This window comes from Balaenoptera borealis (genome assembly GCF_965194805.1).
Source record: "Balaenoptera borealis genome assembly, chromosome: 3".
In the NCBI taxonomy this organism is placed as follows: Eukaryota; Metazoa; Chordata; class Mammalia; order Artiodactyla; family Balaenopteridae; genus Balaenoptera; species Balaenoptera borealis.
In genome coordinates, this window is record NC_138866.1 from 180,253,467 (window position 1) to 180,274,309 (window position 20,843).

The 20,843-nt window shown below is 40.1% G+C and overlaps 1 protein-coding gene across 2 annotated transcripts in view; it reads left to right on the top strand.

Moving 5' to 3' along the window:
- Positions 1-298: 298 nt before the first annotated feature.
- STAM (signal transducing adaptor molecule) overlaps positions 299-20,843 on the top strand; it is a 69,098-nt gene continuing 48,553 nt past the window's right edge. Inside the window, exons 1-2 of one of the 2 annotated variants that reach the window (XM_082385508.1) lie at positions 299-567; positions 17,730-17,814. In XM_082385508.1, coding sequence (XP_082241634.1) covers positions 528-567; positions 17,730-17,814 — 125 coding nt within the window. In that variant the 5' untranslated portion in view covers positions 299-527. The remainder of the gene's footprint in view (positions 568-17,729; positions 17,815-20,843) is intronic. The other variant, XM_082385507.1, reaches the window with a different exon arrangement.

A 20,843-nucleotide genomic window follows, 5' to 3' on the forward strand; every position in this document is an offset into this window, starting at 1 on the left:
ACCAACGGAACGGGTGGGAGAAAGGGTCTTACCTCTCCCCAGCCTCGACCCCTTTTCTTTCTACTCAGCCTCTGATTCACGCCTGGCTCGCTAGTCGGCTTGGGCGCGCCCGGAGGACCCCGTCCTCCTGAGGCTCCCGACCAAGGCCAAAGCAGGAAGCGCAAGCATCACGGCCACTCTCTCGTGTGGCTAATCAAAGCGGGGTCGGGCGAAGGGGGCGCTGGGGTTGGGCCGCTTTGGGCGGGGCAGGTTCCGGGCAGGTTCTGGGCAGGCGGCGCCGAGGTCGCCCAGATTCCCGACAGGCTCCGCGCGGGGGGGGCCTTCGCGGCTCCTCCGCTCCCGTCGCCGCCGTCGCCGCTGCTGTTGCCGCGGTAGCTGAGGGTCGGGGAGAGGAGGAGCTGTCGCGGACTCCGGGGGGGTCCGTCTCGGTCGCTGTTTTTGCCTGAGGAGCCTTCGTTCCTCGGTCGTACCCTGACTCCCGCGGTGTCGAGGGGGAGTCCCTGCGGACACCTCAGCACGCAGTGGAGATGCCTCTCTTTGCCACCAATCCCTTCGATCAGGACGTCGGTAGGTGCTTCTGCCGCCCGCTGTCCACCCCCGGCGGGCCGCGAGCCCGCTCTGCCCGCTCGCGGCGGACGGTCTGGACCCCCCGGGCCGGGCGAGTCCTGCCCCTTCCCTGAGGCTCTTTTCTGTAAGAGTTTGGAGGAGGTTGGGGGCTCGGTGCATGCTCTTGGAAAGAAGGGGGACTGTGAGAGTCTGGGAAACGGGCCTTGAGCTGGGGCTGTGGGTTCCGAAAGAACTGCTGGAGAGGTGGGTGTCGAAGGCCGCCGAGGAGCAGCTGGGGCGGGAGCTGGTGCTGGGACGGTGCTTCTGGGAGGACAGAGTCGAGAGCTAGGGAGTCTCCGCTAGCGTAGGATGATAAGCCGTATGATAGAGTGTTTCCCGGGACACATGTCAGACGTCTGGAACTGCGGGAATGTTTTAGGTTGGCTTCCTTAGGGGACTTTAAAATCTGTGATAGAACTGTAACGGGAGGACAGAGCTTCTGGTTCAGGGCGGACTGTCAGAGATTTTGGGAGAGAGTGATGAAGATGGAATACTTGGCAACAGTGTAGACGTCATTGAGGGCCGGAGACACTGGGCTGCCTTCCTTGGGTAGGTCTCAGTACTTTAAGTGTGGAAGAGGACCTGGGATCCGAAAATGCTAACTTATTTGTTCTGAATTTGAAATGGTCTGTTTTTGGTTTTCTGAATCATCGGTTTTAAGTACTGATCATACCAGTTCAACAGGTTAGTTTGTGTGTGTGTGTGTGTGTGTGTGTGTGTTTTCCTGGTCTGAGGGTAATAATTACAGGAGTTTGAGTTTTCGGGGAGAGAATTTGGGGGTGATTTGAATGCTCCTAGCATTTGGGGCACACGCATGTGGAATGAAAGCAAGTTAAATACCGTGCCTAATTGCTAGAGTAAAGAAGAATAAGGACACCCTAATGGAGTTGCTTTTCATGTCTTTGTATATCTTAATGATCAAAGGTTTGAATTTTGCTTTTTAACTGTAACTTACAGCCTGCCACTGAAGCTTGAAGGTTTGGGTTAAGACTAGAAAAAGGTTCAATCCCATCCCTGCCACTGCCTAGCTCAGAGTGGACTCATGGGCAAGTTACTGAAGCCCTTTGAGTCCCAACGTCCTCGTCTTTAAAGAGAGGGAAAACACATTCTGTTTGTGGTTCAGTGGAATAGTACGTGTAGAGGGGCCTCCTACAGTGCCTTTCTATGGTGGGCACCGACTAAATGATGGCTTTCTTCGGTGCCAGTTTAAACGAATGTCCTGAATCTTAGCAGTGGATGGAACTTTAGAGATGACTAGTAATAGTTAATAAATAATTGGGAAATTACATTTAATTTAATAAGCACTTAGCACACATTATTTACGGGACACTGCTCAGTGACATAAGAGAGTGATGAATAAGCAGCATGCTGCTGCTCTCAAGCAGGTTTATAACTTACCACATTAATTTCCAGGGCAAATGTGTACAATAAAACAACTTCTTAATACCTTCTTCTTCTGTTGCCAGCACCTTGATCTAGTTTTCATGGTCGTATGTAATCTAGCTTCCAACTACCCAATCACCTTTATATCCTGTTGCCTTTTGAACCCACATTTCCATTGGATTCTTTTTTTTTTTTTAACATCTTTATTGGAGTATAATTGCTTTACAATGGTGTGTTAGTTTCTGCTTTATAACAAAGTGAATCAGTTTACATATACATATGTTCCCATATCTCTTCCCTCTTGTATCTCCCTCCCTCCCACCCTCCCTATCCCACCCCTCTAGGTGGTCACAAAGCACAGAGCTGATCTCCCTGTGCTATGCGGTTGCTTCCTACTAGCTATCTATTTTACGTTTGGTAGTGTATATATGTCCATGTCACTCTCTCTTTGTCACATCTTACCCTTCCCCCTCCCCATATCTTCAAGTCCAGGAAAACATAGGCAGAACACTTCATGACATAAATCACAGCAACATCCTTTTTGACCCAGCTCCTAGAGAAATGGAAATAAAAACAAAAATAAACAAATGGGACCTAATGAAACTTAAAAGCTTTTGCACAGCAAAGGAAACCATAAACAAGACCAAAAGACAACCCTCAGAATGGGAGAAAATATTTGCAAATGAAGCAACTGTCAAAGGATTAATCTCCAAAATTTACAAGCAGGTCATGCAGCTCAATAACAAAAAAACAAACAACCCAATCCAAAAATGGGCAGAAGACCTAAGTAGACATTTCTCCAAAGAAGATATACAGATTGCCAACAAACACATGAAAGAATGCTCAACATCATTAATCATTAGAGAAATGCAAATCAAAACTACAATGAGATAATCATCTCACACCGGTCAGAATGGCCAGCATCAAAAAATCTAGAAACAATAAATGCTGGAGAGGGTGTGGAGAAAAGGGAACCCTCTTGCACTGTTGGTGGGAATGGAAATTGATGCAGCCACTATGGAGAACAGTATGGAGGTTCCTTAAAAAACTAAAAATAGAACTACCATACGACCCAGCAATCCCACTACTGGGCATATACCCTGAGAAAACCATAATTCAAAAAGAGTCATACCACAATGTTCATTGCAGCTCTATTTACAATAGCCAGGACATGGAAGCAACCTAAATGTCCATCGACAGATGAATGGATAAAGAAGATGTGGCACATATATACAATGGAATATTACTCAGCCATAGAAAGAAACGAAATTGAGTTATTTGTAGTGAGGTGGATGGAGTTAGAGTCTGTCATACAGAGTGAAGTAAGTCAGAAAGAGAAAACCAAATACCGTATGCTAACACATATATATGGAATCTAAAAAAAAAAAAAAAAGGTCATGAAGAACCATTGGATTCTTAATGTCACACCTTTCCCAGTACCTATGCCACCCAGTTCAGACACAGGCTCCTTCTTGCTTTTATACTTTTGCTTGTATTATTTCTTCTACCTTTCTTCACCTACTTATGATTAAAAGTCAACTCAGAATCCAACTCATACCTGAATCATTTCCTGATTACTCTAACCTAGAGTTTCTTATTAGCGACACTGCGGATGGTTTGGACCAGATAAATGTCTTTGTCGTGGGCGTCTGTCCTCTGCAATGTAGGGTGTTTAGCAGCATCCCTGACCTCTCCCCACTAGACGCCAGTGGCACCTCTCCCCACCGAAACCCCAGTTATGATTTAAAACATCTCCAGACATAGCTAGATGTCCCCTGGGGGCACGGAATAGTTTCCAGTTGAGAAACACTGCTCTAGCCCACTGTAATCTCCACCCTTTTCAAAACTCCTGGGACACTTTTTGTCTTTACCAAATTATTTCGCATTGAAATTAGTTATATCTTGTGTTAAGCCCCTGAACTCTTACTGGTTGACACAGAGTAGGTGCTTAATAAAAGTTTGTTGAATTGAGAATGTGTCCATTGAGCCTGTTAGACGGTAAGCTTCTTGAGTGTGGGAACATTGTTTTGCTCCAGAAAAGCTTACTTTTTGTTTGTTTTTTGTTTTGCTTTTGTTTGTTTGTTTTTGGCCACACTGCTGTGTGGCTTGCGGGATCTTAGTTCCCCATTGAACCCGCACGCACCCTCGGTAGTGAAAGCGTGGAGTCTTAACCACTGGACCACCAGGGAACTCCCAGAAAAGCTTACTTCTTAAAGTTAGGTTTTAGTGTTTGGATCAATTCTCTCCTCACGATCCATGTATCAAAATATCGTGAAAGTTTATCTAAGAAGACCTGCCAGAGACTCCCAGCAAATCATCCTTGGACAGAGTACAATAGACTCCCATTTAAAATTTTTCACTAGTATAGCATGTAGAATATAGTATGTAGAATACATTTAACAATATTTCTTCTTAGTTTGTCCATCAGTGAGTATGTCAGTGATATTAAAGTACTCCCACTAACTCACTTGATATATTTATCACTTAACATTAGCATATATTTTTACTACTTCAAAATTAATTGCCTTTAGCTTTATTCATCAATAAACTGATAAACTGAAATGGTAAATTGGAAATTTACATACTGATTTATACCACGTAACATTTCATATATAGAGATAAAATACTGGTGATCACTTTTTCTTTGAAGAAGCGCCTAAATATGTTATTAGAATGTGAGCTCCATGAGGACAGGTATTTTTGTTTGGTTTGTTCACTACTGTATCCCTAACACGTAGACCAGTCTCTGGCACTAATAAGCATTTAGTAAACACTTACTGAATACATGAATCTCATTTTGGATGTTATATTTCTTGCTAAGTTCAACTCTTAAATTATGAAGATAACTCATTCCATCAAGCTTTTATTTCAGAGTCCCTGGTGACTTCTGTCTTGCCAAACCCATCGGTCAATTCCTAGTTCATTTCTTTGTTGATCTCTTAGCATTCCTCTTTGATGTACTTTATTCACTTGGTTTCCAGGACACCAAACTTTTTCCAATTTTCTGCTTAGCTCTTTTTTAGTCTTTTTGCCTTCTCCTTTTTGTGACTTCCAAATGTTCAGTTCTGGAACTTCTTTTTTGAGACTTTTTTTCCCCTTGGAGTCTTAGGAGGCAATTTAGCTTTGCATTAAGAATTCAGACTCTGGAGCTACACTGCCTGAACTCAATTACCAGGTTTGCTGCTTACCAGCAGTGTGACTTTGGGTTAATTGCTTAGATATTCTGTGCCTCAGTTTCCTTATCTTTAACATGGGATATAGAGATAATAATAGTTTTTGGTTTCTTCCCCAAACCTGCTCATTCCTTCATCCTTGCCTATTTCAGTAGATGGCACCATTGATATTTACTGTCACTCATCTCTAATGTCTAGGAATCATCACTGATTCTTCTTTTTCCTTCATGCTTCATATCCATGCTATCAGCAAGATCTTCTGGCTCTACTTTAAAAATATATCCAGAATCTCATCACTTCTCCTTCTCACATCACTATTACCTTACTCCAGTCATCGTTCTTTCTTTCATAGACTGTGGCAGGAGATTTCTAGCAGGCTTCTTTGCTACTACTCTTGCCCCTTACAATCAGTTCTCATTTACAAAGGTCAGTGATCTTTTAAAAATCTTAGGTACTGTCATTTACCTGCTCAGAACCTTCCAGGAGCTTCCCATCCCACTTACAGGGAAATGCAAGTTCCTTAGTGTGGCCCATAGTCTGGCCTTTCCTATGTCTCTGATATGATGACAGTCTCCAAACACCCTCTCTCATTCTAAGCTTCTTGGGTCTGAATATGCCAAGCTCATTCCTGCCTCTGTATCTATATTGTGCTGTTTTCTTTGCCTAGGCTATTTTTCCCTCAGGTATTTGAAGGTCTTGATGTCCATCACATCATTCAAGACTCTGTTCAGAAGAGTTTCTAAGAGAGGCTTTCCCTGATTACCTTCTGTAAAAAATACCCATCTTTACCCTCTCTGTGTCCTTCTTCCATTTTGTTTCTTTATAGTACGCAACTACCTCACATTGATTGATTGATTGGTTGATTGATTGCCGCCTGTGTAGAATGTAAACTCCACAAGGACAAGAACTTTTCATTTCTGTTCCTCGTACTTCAGGGACAGTGCCTGGTACATAGTACGCACTCAATAAGTATTTATTAAAGGATGAGTTATTGATATCTTGCTATCGTTCTGGTCTTGCGTATCTATTTGGTGTTCTAGTATCACCTCAAAAATCAAAAATCAGTGTATCAGAAAACTGAACTTATCTTTCCAGTCTAGTTCTTCCTTCGTTATGCAGTTATTTTATAATGTTCTAGTTATCTTGATTTGAAACCAAAGAGGCATTTTTGAATCATTACCCTGCCTCTACCAAATCATCATGTCTTTGTTTTTATACTACATTGCATTCCTAGCCACACTACTTTGGACCGGCTCATAGCCTACAGAATTGGACATGTTTTTAGTCTGTTTTGCTAGCCCAGTAAATATCAAACCACAACCAGTTTAATCTTCGTAAATGTCAATGTCACATTTTTCTCCTGCAGTTTAGTGTGATGGAAAGACCTTGCTTGGGCGTTGGGTTTAAATTGCAGGTGCAGCATTTGCTCTTAGTAAGTGGGCAAAATATGGACATAGGCAAGTACAGAACCCCTCTGAGTTTACTTTCCACTTGTGTGAATAGGGATAAAAATATCTACCTCAAGGAGTTGCTATGAGGAACACTTAAAAAGCACAGGACGTTCTCTTTACTGGACTTGACTATTCCAATTCAGCATGTTCAAACTCATATTCAAATTTCTCTTCTCAAGTTTGCTTTTCCTCTGTTCTCATGACTGGTACTTCAGTTTACTTAGTCAGATATGTCAAGAACCTGGGAGTCGTTCTTAAATTCTGTAGTTGTAATTTTCTACATCCCCATGGCAAATATATACTGTCTACTCTGTCCCAGCCGCCCTGAACTTGCCCTCCAGGGTTCTGGTGCTGCCGTGGTCTGTGTGCTTCTCTTCCTGATAGCTCTTGAGTCCATTCATCTGTCCGTCCGTTCAGGCCTCCCTTCCTTTCTGTTGTCATCGCCACTGCCCAGCAGGTTTAGCTTGCTCTTTTAGGAGAGTCCAGTAGCTCTGTTATCCCTGCCTCCAGTCTGTCCCCAGTCATTTTCCAGGTGACAGTGATATTTCTAAAATGTAAATGTAATCATATGGCTCCTCTGGTTAAAATAGTTCAGTGAATCTACAGCTTTTCACAGGAATTTGAACTTTTCAACGTAGCATATAAGACCTTGTAGCATGTGGCTCCTTTTTTTACCTCTTCAGTCTCCACTGTTTCCCTCAAGGCATATTTCCTTGTTGGTTTTACACCATGGCTTTTTCATCTGTGGATCCTCTGAGCTGCCATAGCTTTCTCTTCCTTAGTCCTCATTAAGGTTATTTTGAGGAGATGATGCACGTAAAGCACTTAGCCCAGTACCTGCCGTGTAGTAGGCAAGGGATGCATTTTAACTCCTCTTATAATCAAGGCAGACATCGTTCAGAGCCTTTGGAGGCTACTCAGAGTCTAAGGGCTGGAATCAGTTACTGTAAAAACATACTCAGGAGAAAAATGTAAAAATCTAGAATACAGGTCTGTTAAAGGTCTGATATCCACTGGGTTAAGAAATTTTGTGCTTATTGTTTCTTCTGTTCTTATTTTACTTCTCCTGTAAGCTATTCTTTCTAATGCTTCTAGATTTTCATTTCTATTTTGTGCTCTTTTCTGAGATGCTTTCATGCTGTTGCTTTGACACCTACTTCCACTTCTGGTTAGAAGAGCTTCAGATTGCTCTTCCAATGGAATTTCCAGTGGTCAGGAGGGATAGGGATATTCGGTGAAACAAACGTTTTTGAAAAATTGATTCCGATCTCAAAAAGAGGGTAATTTCTTTAGGACTTGCTTTTTCCATTGGCCATTTTTGATGAACTTTTATGTCTCCAAACTGACTGAATGACAGTCTTTTTCCTGTAGCCTGAATATGATGGGCAATCATCCTCTCAGCATTTCTTACCTCCCCAAATCTTTGGCAGTCATAAATTTTGAGAAAATCAAAAGTAGCTGCTTATCAGAAAAAAGTGCTTCAATCCATTGAGAAGACTACTGAAATTCAAATGAGGCTCAGTGTGTGATTTTTTCTGGGTACTGCTAGGCAGATTTCTCAATCTCCTCTTTTTGGGTATAAGGAAAAGGATAATCTGAGGATAAAATGAGATCATTATGAAGCTTCGAATTCTTTAGAAGCAAGTGTGTGTTATTTTCCCACATACCGTGTTTTTGTCTTAGAAAATAGTTTTGAATTCATTTGCTATTCACAAAGCCATGTTGAACTGCTACTGGTAGTTTATATTTTTCTGATTTAAAAAGTATTTGTTGTTTTACAACGTAGAAGAACTGTGCTATAGCTCTTGATCTTGAGGCAGCATCAATAAATAATGTGAACAATTTTAGCGTTCTGAAATGGGTTGCATTTCTGGTCTGTGTATTTAAGTTTGAGTCAGATCCTGATCCTGTTTGTGCATAGGAGAATGTTTAGCATAATATCTGCTAACGACTATACCAGACACTCCTGGGTATGCCTTAATTCAGATCATCCTTAGTTATGATAATAGACAATTTGTGTTTTATCAGACATAAGCTTGTCATTTCTAGTTAACTATTTACTTTTTAATAAGTTAAGTTTTAATAAGCTTAACTATTTTTAAACAGAGTGATAGGTTTTAAGATTTAAGTGTGTTCTTTTTCAAAAATGCACTAAGCTTTTAAAAAATCTGCTTGGCTACCAGTCAGTGAGGATGATGAATTAAGTGCACTACCAGATCAAAGTGATAACTTGCTTTCCTTTTCTAAGATGAAGTACAGTCATCCCTCAATATCTGCAGGACTCCCGTGGACACCAAAACTGCAGATGTTCACGTCCCTCATATAAAATGGCATAATGTTTTCAGATAACCTGCGTACATCCTCAAATATACTTTTATTGTTTTTAACTTTATTTAATTAATTTATTTATTTAGGCTATGTCGCAGCACGTGGGATCTTAGTTCCCCAACCAGGGATCGCGCCCCCTGCAGCAGAAGCACGGAGTCCTAACCGCTGGACTGCCGGGGAATTCCCCTCTCGTATACTTTTTTTATTTTTTTTATTTTTTATTTTTGGCTGCATTGGGTCTTTGTTGCTGCGCATGGGCTTTCTCTAGTTGTGGCAAGCGGGGGCTACTCCTCCTTGCGGTGCGCGGGCTTCTCATTGCGGTGGCTTCTCTTGTTGCGGAGCACGAGCTCTAGGCGCACGGGCTTCAGTAGTTGTGGCTCGCGGGCTCAGTAGTTGTGGCTCACGGGCTCTAGAGCGCAGGCTCAGTAGTTGTGGCGCATGGACTTATTTGTTTCACGGCATGTGGGATCTTCCCGGACCAGGGCTCGAACCCGTGTCCCCTGCATTGGCAGGTGGATTCTTAACCACTGTGCCACCAGGGAAGTCCCCATTTCTCCCATATACTTTAAATCATCTCTAGATTACTTGTAACACCTAATAAAATGTAAATGCTTTGTAAATAATTGTAAATACAATGAAAATGCTATGTGAATAGCTGCCCACACACAGCAAATTCAAGTTTTGCTTTTTGGAACTTTTTGGAATTTTTTTTCTGACTATTTTTGACCTGTGGACGCTGAATCCGTGGACTGTAAATGTTAGACTGGAGGATATTGTTCAGGATGACTCACTCAGTCTTCTTGGGCTTCAAAGGTATTGGGGGTTTATGGGGTAGGGCTCTGGGATTCCTCAGTTAGAGCAATTCCACTTGAATTTACTTCACATATTGGTTTCCTTTAAGACAAATTTTTCGTATAAAAGAGATTGTTGAATGATAAAGAATTTTACTAATCTTTGTCCCTGTTTTTTGGAAGGGAACCTGTAAATCATTGGAATTTCCTGAGTGATAGGTGCATCTTTCTAACTCATGGTGGGTTCCTGGGACAATACCTTGGTCCATGCTAGAGAGATGACTCAGCATGGGGGCTGGTGGCTCCAAAAAGACTAACCTTGTGATAAGATGGCTGGGGCTTTGAGTCACACGATATCAGCTAGACCTCCAGAAAGGGGGAGGAGGCCTGGAGATTGAGTTCTAGGAGGTGGCCAATCATTCAGTCAACCATACCTTCATAATGAAACCCCAATAAAAACTCTGGACACCGAACCTCCGTTGAGCTTCCTGGTTGGTGATACACACTGATGTGCCAGGAGGATGGTGAGTCCTGAGGGCACAGAAGCTTTGCATTTGAGATCCTCCCAGACCTAGCCCCGTGCGTCTCTCTTCATTGGCTGGTTGTCATTTGTATCTTTTATAATAAAACTGTAATTATAAATGCTTTTCTGAGTTCTGTGAATTATCGAACCTGAGGGGATAGTGGAAACCCCTGAATTTGTAGCCAGTTGGTCAGAAGTGCATGTGGCTGGAAAGCCCAGAGCTTGTTTCTGTGTCTGAAGCGAGGGGAGACTTGGGGAGTCCGTGCCCTCAGCCCGTGAAGTGCGTGCTAACTCTGCGTAGTCAGCATCAGAATTACATTGTAGAGGGTTTCTGCGCTGAAAAGTAAAATTTGAAAACCATTAAAGTAGATGCTATTAAAGGTCTATGTTTCTATGACTTTTATGGATTCATATTGCAGTTACATGATGAGATTTCTTACTTATTGAGCATTTAGGCTGAAAGCATGAATATTGAAAGAATTACCCAAAGTAGAAATTGTTATTTTCAAGGAATTTACAATTATGGAAGCTTGAACAGGTCAGTTTGGCTCAGTTATCCTCTTGGCATACCTGCCAGCGAGAACAAATTAAACAGCGTTTAGACGTTTGCTTTCAAAGTAACCCATTTAGCTTCCAGAGTAATGTTAAGTTTCTCATTATATTTTCTTCTTTTCCCTCTTCCAAACCATTTTTACATATTGGCAATAGATTCATTTTTTTCTTAAAAGTCCAGCTCTGATCAGATTGTTTCCTTGCTCAAGATTTTCTAGGCTTTCTGGTGTTTCTTGAATTAATACAGATGCCTCATTTTGTATTTTGGGTCTCAGAGTGCTTCCTGCCTTTCACAAAGTAGTCTCTCTTTCAGCCAGCCTACATTCTTCTTTATATTTCTCTTCTGTTTTGATAACTTTACTGTATTCACTTAAATAGAAATAAGAGTGTATTATTAATCCTGTTCCCCTCTGTCTTAGTTTCGAAGTACATTGAGAATCCTTTCCTGATACTCATTCTCTCTCCTCCCAGGTGTTTACCTTTTTTTCAACTTGCTTTAGGCTTTGCATTTTTCTTGTGATATTTTTTCTATATATATTCAGGTCTCTATCTGTTGGTTTCATTTTCGGTTTTTAGAGTCTGAGCTACTTCAGATAGGGTCTGGCCTAGACTAGAAACTTATTCCATTTTGTTGACTATCTGTCCAGCTTTTGTAATTTCCTGCAAATAAGTCACCTTACCATGATCTCAGATGTTTTGGACATTTGTGTTAATTCTTAACAGGAATTAATTTGTGTGAATAATCTGCTTTCAGAAAATGGTAGGGTAGTTGGACATAGGTACCCTATCTGCCACTACCCATTGGTCATCACCCATCACCCACTGCCACCTTATTTTATTCTATGGATAGTTCTCCATGGCAGTGACTAACTGGCAGGTGTTGCTATATCCCTTGGGACCGTGATATGGCTCAGGTATTGCAAACCTATGAAGAATTTGGACAGAGTTGGCTGCTTTGTATTTTCTGCTTTTAAACTGGCTATTACTGACCTCCAGCTCTCAGTAGTAAGTCAAAATGGGGAAATAAGTGTTGCCTGTTGAACGAGGTAGCAGGGCATTGAGGGGAATAGGGGATCAGGAATTCCGTTATCTCATCACGAAGACCTATCATTATAGGTAAGAATCTTGGTGTGGATCAGGCTTTCTACCCCCAAACCATCTCAGGTTAAAAAACATGGAAATATTAGTGAACATCTTGGAGATGCTGTCTTTTAACAAATCTGTTCTTGGCATTACAGTGCTCCAGTCAAGACAGGTTACCTTCTGCTTTGGTATAGTTTTTGTTTCAGAAGATAACAGTTATTTCTTTTTGAAGTTTTTTTTCCTCTTATATAGGCTCTTGTTTGTTCTAAGTTGCTTTCTTCTACATTGGATTTGCTAATATTTTGTTGAGGATTTTTGCATCTATTGATATTTTCATGAGAGATATTGGACTGTCGTTTTCCACTAATGTCTTTGGTTTTAGTACTAGGGTAATACTGTCCTCATAGAATGAGTTATGAAGTATTTCCTCTGCTTCTGTCTTCTAGATGAGATTGTAGAGAATTGGTATAATTTCTTCCTTAAAAGTTTGGTAGAATGCACCATTAACCTATCTGTGCCTGGTGCTTTCTATTTTGGAAGGTTACTAATTATTCGTTCAGTTTCTTTAATGGATATACGCCTATTCAGATTGTCTGCCTTTTCTTGTTTGTGATTTGGCAAATGTGTCTTTTGAGGACTTGGCCCATTTTTTTCTAGGTTATCAAATTTGTGGGCATAGAGTTGTTGATAATTACTATGTGTTTTTATTCAACACCACCAAGAAGTTTTTCAGTTTTCAGTGAACACTGACTAGATGTTCCACATATTTAGCTCAATTTTGACACTATCTATCTACCTAGGGAGAGTATCAGATTCCACAGGTTAAGGGCTCAGTCATACAAGACTGCCTTCACTCCCCACTCCAGGTGCCAGTCCAGGATGTTACCTGTGCTTCTGACTGACTGGTTATAAATTGGAGGCTCCCATGATTCTCTCAATGCTCTTCACCCATAGTAATATTCATTTAATATCCTTTTTATGTCCATGAAATCTGTAGTGAGGTTCCCTTTTTCATTTCTGATGTTAATAATTTGTGTTTTCTCTCTCATTCTTTTTTTTTTTTTTTTTTTTGGTTACCCTGTCTATCAACTTCATTGATCTTTCCAAACAACCAATTTTTGGTTGTACTGATTTTTCTCTCTTTTCTGTTTTCAATTTCATTGATTTCTGCTCTAAATTTTTTCCTTTTGCTTACTTTGGATTTAATTTCCTCTTCTAGTTTCCTAAGGGGGAAGTTTATGTTAGAGATTTTAGATTCTCTTTTCTGATGTATAAATTCAGATTTCCCACTACGCATTGATATCAAATGCCTCCCACAAATTTTGATAGGTTGTACTTTCATTTTTGTTTAATTCACAATATTTTAATATTTCTCCTTTTTTTGACCTGTGTATTATTTAGAAGTGTGTGTTATTTAATCTTCACATACTTGGGGATTTCCCAGCTCTTTTTGTTAATGATTTCTAGTTTAATTCCATTGTAGCCTGTGAGCAGACATTGTATGATTTCTAGTTTTTTAAATTTGTTATGGTGTGTTTTATGGCCCAGAATATGGTCTGTTTTGTTATGTTCCAGGTGAGCTTGAGCAGAATGTATTCTGTTGTTGTTGGATGAAATAGTCTACAGATGTTAATTATATCCAATTGATTGATGGTGGTGTTGAGTTCAACTATGTCCTTAAACTGATTTTCTGTCTCCTGGAACTGTCCATTTCTGACAGAGAGGTGTTGAAGTCTCCAACTATAATAGTGACTTCATCTGTTTCTCTTTGCAGTTCCATTACTTTTTATTTCAGTTATTTTGACAGTCTGTAGTTAGGCACATGCATGTTAAGGATTGTTGTCTTCTCTGAGAATTGACCCCTTTACTATTATGTAATGCCTCTGTCCCTGATAATTTTCCTTGCTCCAGGGTTGGCTCTGTCAGAAATATAGCTACTCCCACTTCCTTGTGATTAGTGTTAGCATGGTATATCTTTCTCCATCCCTTTATTTTTAATCTATATGTATCTTTATATTTAAAGTGGGTTCTTGTAGATGACATATAATTGGATCTCATCTTTTGATCATTCTGACAATCTCTGTATTTAGACCATTAACATTTAAAGTGATTATTGATATTGTTGAATTAATATCTACCATATCTGTTACAATTTTCTAGTTGTAGCCCTTGTTCTTTGTTCCTGTTTCTTATACTTTCCCCCCTGCCTTTTGTGGTTTTAATTGAGCATTTTATATGATTCCATTTTTCCTCTTTTTTTAGCATATCAGTTATACTTTTTTTTTTTTCTACTTTCAGAGTTTACAATATACATTTACAACTAGTCCAAGTCCACTTTCAAATAACATTGTACCACTTCACTGGTAGTACAACTCACCTTCTAGTAGCAAACTATTCCTAATTTCTCTTTTGTTCCTGGTGTCCTTGCTGTGATTCATTTCACTTATACACACGCCTGCACACACACACATGCGTACACACACACGTGTATACATGTCTCCTATATCCTCCCCTTGGAGACCTTTTTAAAACATTTCTTGCAAAGCCAGTCTGCTATCAACGGGTTCCCTCAATGTTTCTTAGTATGATAAAGTCTTTATTTCTCCTTTCCTTGGGAATAATTTCACAGGGTATATAATCCTATGTTGGTGGTTATTTTCTCTCCACACTGTTTGATTCCATTCTCTCCACACTGTTTGATTCCATTCTCTCCACACTGTTTGATTCCATTCTCTCCACACTGTTTGATTCCATTCTCTCCTTGTTTGCATGGTTTCTGAGATGTCAGGTGTAATCATTATGTTTACTTTTGAATAGGAAAGATGTTTTTTTCTGCTGGCTTCTTTTTAATTTTTTCTTTATCTTTGATTTTCTGCAGTTTGAATGTGATATGCCTAGGTGTAGAGGTTGGTTTGTTTGACATTTATTGTGCTTGGTGTTCCTGGAGCTTCCTGGACCTGTGGTTTGGTGTCTCACATTAATTTGGGGAAATTCTGAGTCATACTTGCTTCAAATATTTCTTTCATTTCTTTTTCTCCTTCTTCTCTGGTATTCCAATTATGCCTTTGTTACAGCTTTTATAGTTTCCCACATTCTTGGATAATCTGTTCCAGTTTTTTTCCCCCCTGCCAGTCATTTTTTCTCTTTGCTTTTCAGTTTTGGAAATTTCTATTGACATATCCTCAGGCTCAGAGATTCTTGCCTCAGCCATGTCCAGACTGCTGATGAGCCCATCAGTGACATTCGTTTCTGTTATACTATTTTTGATCTCCAGTATTTCTTTTTGATTCTTTTTTAGAATTTCCATATATCTGCTTATATTGTCCATCTGTTCTTGCATGTTACCTCCTTTTTCCATTAGAGCTCTTATTAGCATATTAATCATAGTCTTTAAAATTTCTGGTCTGATAATTCCAACATCCTTGTCATATCTGAGTCTGGTTCTGATGCTAGTCTGGTCTCTTCCAACGGTGGTCTTTGCATTATAGAGTGTGGCTTGCTGGAAGCTGGAGACGATGTACTAGATGAAGGGACACCAGCCTTTAGTGGTGTGAGAATCAGGTACTGATAGTCCTGTGATTAGGGCTCAGTGAGCCTCTGCCCCAGGGAGTGAATTTTCATGTGCTGCTCTCCCTTAAGTTGGGACGGGATGGCTACAGTGGGCTGGAGTTGGATATTCCCCTTCTCGCACGTGGAAGGCTAGAGCGGGCTAGCTTTGGGATTTCCCTTCCCCGAGGTGGGTTAATCTCTGATAAAACTCTAGTTAGTTAGGTGCTGGTAAAATTATTTCTCTTGAGAGTAGGCCTTGTTAAGAAGAGAATTCTCTGGTGTATTTCAAAATGATCACTTTCTCTCCCCCTGCTGGAAAAATAGGAGAAATTTTCTGTGATATGCATCTTGAGAACCTGGGAGAACCCATGGAAGTAAAACTCACAAAAGGGCTTCCCTGGTAGTGCAGTGGTTAAGAATCCGCCTGCCAGTGTAGGGGACACGGGTTTGAGCCCTGGACCGGGAAGATCCCACATACCGTGGAGCAACTAAGCCTGTGCACCATAACTACTGAGCCTGCACTCTAGAGCCCGTGCTCTGCAACAAGAGAAGCCACCGCAATGAGAAGCCCACGCACAGCAACAAAGAGTAGCCCCTGCTCGTGGCAACTAGAGAAAGCATGTGCGCAGCAATGAAGACCCAATGCAGCCAAAAATAAATGAATAAAAAAAATAAATTTATAAAAAGAAAAAAGCTCACAAAAGTGTGGGGACTGCCCTAAGCCTAGGCTTCTCTGGAGTTTTAACTCTCAGACTTGTGCACACTTCTCCTCCAGCAGTTTGTCAGTTTCAGTTTAGATTTTTGTGCCCTGATACTGGTTCCTGGAGATGTTTCTGCTTACGGGCTTCTGCTCTGTTAAGTTGTGATTCTCTGTATCCACCTATCTATTTGTCTCATTTTGGGGGCAGCAGTTTGCCCTGTGACCTCACTTCTGAGGTATCTAAGAAGAGTTGTGGACTTTTCACTTTGTTTACTGTTTTACTTGTTAGGATGAAGTGAATACTTCGAAGCTCCTTACGTGCTGGACTGGAAAACGGAAGTAATTGCTTATTTTTGGTGCCTAAGTCTCAACTATACCTGGTGTCTCCTCGTCTAGAAAAAAAATTTGCTTTACCTGCAGAAAGTAAACCATCACTCATTTGCTCCGAGGGGGAGAGGTGATTGCTAGAGCCTGTAAGGAAGCAAAGTAGAGACTACCTACATTTCAAACAGCATTAACCGATTTTGCTAACTTGGAGGTCCACTTTTTCTTCTTCATTCTCAATTGCAGACATTCTTTCTGCTATGAGTACTTGAATTTTCTGAGGATTCAACAGACTGGTTCTTTTTTTTTTAATATTTATTTATTTAATAGATCTTTACTGGAGTATAATTGCTTCACAGTACTGTGTTAGAGTGAATCAGCCATATGCATACATATATCCCCATATCCCTTCCCTCTTGAGCCTCCCTCCCACCCTCGCTATCCCACCCCTCTAGGTTGTCGCAAAGCACCAAGCTGGTTCTTAAGCTTTTCTTTCTCACTGCCAATACAGGATTCACCTTTCTTGGGTCTTCTGAGTAGTTTACCATGTATCGATGTTGTCCTGTAGCTTCTGAGATGCTGTTGCTGTTATTGCTTCTCATGTTTTCCTTACCCTTGTGTGTTTGTGTTAAAGAAGAAAAAAGTCCCTTTATTGTAATTAAGAAAGGGGTCTAAATTAGGTGATTTGGTTCAATCTGCCATACCTCTGTTGTTTTTTTCAACTTCTCAAGTTTTTACTTAAGGGAAAATATTCAGTTAAAGCTTGGTTTTCTTCCGTTCAGCACCTCCCCCCCAAACAGCAAAATCAACAAAACTAGATAGTTAATTAATTTAATTACCTGAAATATTTTGATAGAGATCTGTGTCTAGTCATGGTCCTTCGCTGGTGAGTAAAGCTAAGAATTATTTGAATGAAAGTATTCCTTATTTTAGTCTTTCTGTGTGCAGAAAGGGATAGATTTGTGCGCGCGCATGTGTGTGTGCGCCTGCGGGTGTATTTTCATAACAAAAAATCAGTGGCCTATTTTTTTTGATACTAAGTAACAAACAAATGAAGTATAAATGGGGAAAATAATTATGATAGGTAATAAAGGTGCCCTACCTCCTTTTAAAGATGGACTTAAATATTTCATTAACCAGGTGTTGACACCTATTGTGATTTGTTAATATTTGATTATACTACAGTTTGGTAATTTGAATGTGATCATTTATCTCTTAAAGATTTTTAAAAATAATGTGTCTGCAATTTCTTTTTATAATATACAGAGAAAGCAACCAGTGAGATGAATACTGCTGAGGATTGGGGCCTCATTTTGGATATTTGTGATAAAGTCGGTCAGTCTCGCACTGGGTAAGTGTTGCAAAGTTTCAAAGGATTTTTATTTATTCTTCCTGTTTATTAACATGAATGAAACAAGAGTTAGAAGGTAAAGCATATTACAATCACAATTTAGTTTAAAAAGAGAATGTTTTTGCTAGCGAGATTTGAGGAATCATCCCATTTAGGTTACTCCCTGTAACCAGGAGGGGCAACGTGACTGGTAACAATGTTGATACTTTAATTATTCTCCCTTGTCCATAATTGCCTCCTGAAATCTAACTTCTCCCACTGATTTTTAAAAAAAATTTTTTGAAGTATAGTTGATTTACAATGTTGTGTTAATTCCTGCTGTACAGCAAAGTGATTCAGTTATACATATATTCTTTTTCATATTCTTTACCATTGTGGTTTATCACAGGATATTGAATAGAGTTCCCTGTGCTATACAGTAGGACCTTGTTGCTTATCAATTCTCTGTGTAATAGTTTACATCTGCTAATCCCTAACTCCTAGTCCTTCCCTCCCCCCACCCACCCTTGGCAACCTCAAGTCTGTTCTCTATGTCTGTGAGTCTGTTTCTGTTTTGTAGATATGTTAATTAGTGTTGTATTTTAGATTCCACATATAAGTGATATCATATGATATTTGTCTTTCTCTTTCTGACTTACTTCGCTTAGTATGATAATCTCTAGGTCCATCCATGTTGCCACAAATGGCGTTATTTCATTCTTTTTTATGGCTGAGTGGTGTTCCATTGTGTGTGTGTGGGTGTGTACACACACACACACACAATGGCTATATATATCAAATGGAATATTATATATATATGTGTATATATATATATATATATATATATATATATATATATATATATATATATATATTCCCCAGATCTTCTTTATCCATTCATCTGTTGATGGATATTTAGGTTGTTTCCATTCCCACTGATTTTTAAAGTCATCAGTGATTTCTCAATTACCAAGTTTTTTGGTTATTTCTGTGTTCTTTTCTTCTTTGTCACATCTGCCCATTCGACCCAACTAATCAGTGACTGTTGAAAGAGAGACAGTTTTAGGGAAATAGAATTGTAAACTTTCTGGCATTCAGACTTTTTGGTAATACAGGGCTTTCTCAACAGTGCCTCAAGGGGATTGACTGGTGTACAGAGTAATGGTTTCCTTCATTCCTGGGTTAATAACTCCCAGTGATTAGTAGCCACATCTACCCCTTTGTGCCACACAAATATTGTCTTATTTACATACTTTCATGTGAAGAATGTTTGGGAGCACTGCTGGATTCTGCTTGATTCTTCTGGTGGTAATCTTAACTCTCTGATGGTGCCTTCTCTGGCTCTTCTTCCTTCCCTTCTAAATAGAGATAGTTCCTTAAATTTTCGTTGGTCCATTTTTTTTTACCTGATACTTTTTCTTTTGAAATCTCCCAGCTTTCAAGTTTCTTTATGTGACATCTATAGTTTTAGCTCTGAATCCCTAAGTCAAGCACTGATATTGGGGATGCAGCATAATTTCTGAACATCACACTACATAAGCCTCGGTCTCACATCTAGAATCCTGAACTCATGTCTCCTTTTGCTTCAAGCCTACATTCCCTCCTTTGTCCCCTGTCGCTGTTAATGACAAGGTTATTCTTTCATTCACACCTAAAACCTCAGACTCTCCTCTGCATTTAGTTTTTTACTGAATTCTGTCAGCACACCTCCATAATCTCTCTCACGATGTTGATGTCATAGAGTCTCCTTAGTTAAGTTCTTGAACTTGGTCAAACCAGGCAGGGCAGTTTGTCTTTACGTCCTTTCCACCCCATCACTCAAGCCCTTTTTAGTCCGCAGTGTGCTCCCTCTGGCAGGTTCCCAGGATTGTGGCCTCGTCCATCTCCTTTGTTGTCTTTGCATCCCTTCCGCCCTGGTTAGTTCCTTAATTTAGTTGACGTTTGAGTAGTTGCTATCTGTTACGTGTCTGTTCCTTTTTCTCTACTTCTATTGGCCCTGCTTTACTTGAGCCATCCTTAACCACGCCTAGCCTAGTGAATTAACGTCTGGCGTTTCCTTCTGTTTCCATCTCTTTTCTGTCCAGTTCTTATAGCCAGTGGTCATATGACAACTCTGACCATGTTACTCCCCTGTCTTCCGTACTGAGTTAAGTCTAGTAACCTCCTTAGGCCTCTGAATCATTTATTTTTCATTTACTTCTTCTGTAGTTACTGTACTTTTCAACTCAAATATTTAAGTTGCCAGTGCTTTTCCGCTTTATTGTAATGCTTTTGGTCATTCTGTTCCTTCAGTGTCGAATATTCTCTTCTCCCTTCCCCTATCTCTGTGTCTCATATCCTTCCAGACCCACTATGGCTATTATTTCTTCCACAAAGGCTTTCCTTATCCCTAGTACTGAAAATCATTACCAAAAACCTGAATCCTCAAAGCACTCTATCAAAACCATTCTTATTTGTGTTTTGCCTTGTATAATAGTAATTTATATACATCTAGTAGACTTAGATTTGTAGGATGAAAGGTCTATGAATTTTTGTTGTGTGGAGGAAAGCAAATAGCTGAGTGGCTGAGAGCATGGCCTCTGGAGTGAGACTGCCTGCCTTCAGATCCTGGCTCTGACTGCTTAGCTGTCACTGGTGGGTAAATAGGAACTTCCTTTTCTAGTTCGCTACATGAGAATAAAAATAGTATCTTTTTCATAGGGGGCTTGTTGTGAGTGTTAGATTAGTTAATATATATAAAGTGTTTATAATAGTATCAGGTGCATGGTTAAGTGGGTACACCTCTGCCTCTTTTTTTTTTTTAATGGCTTTACAATGTTGTGTTAGTTTCTGCTGTACAACAAAGTGAATCAGCTATATGTATACATATATCCCCTCCCTCTTGGACCTCCCTCCCATCCTGCCCATCTGGGTCATCACAAAGCACCGACCTGAGCTTCCTGTGCTATACTGCAGGTTCCCACTAGCTATCAGTTTTACACATGGTAGTGTATTTATGTCAAACCTGCCTCTTTTTGATTAAAATGATATTTTGTGACAGTTTGTCTGTT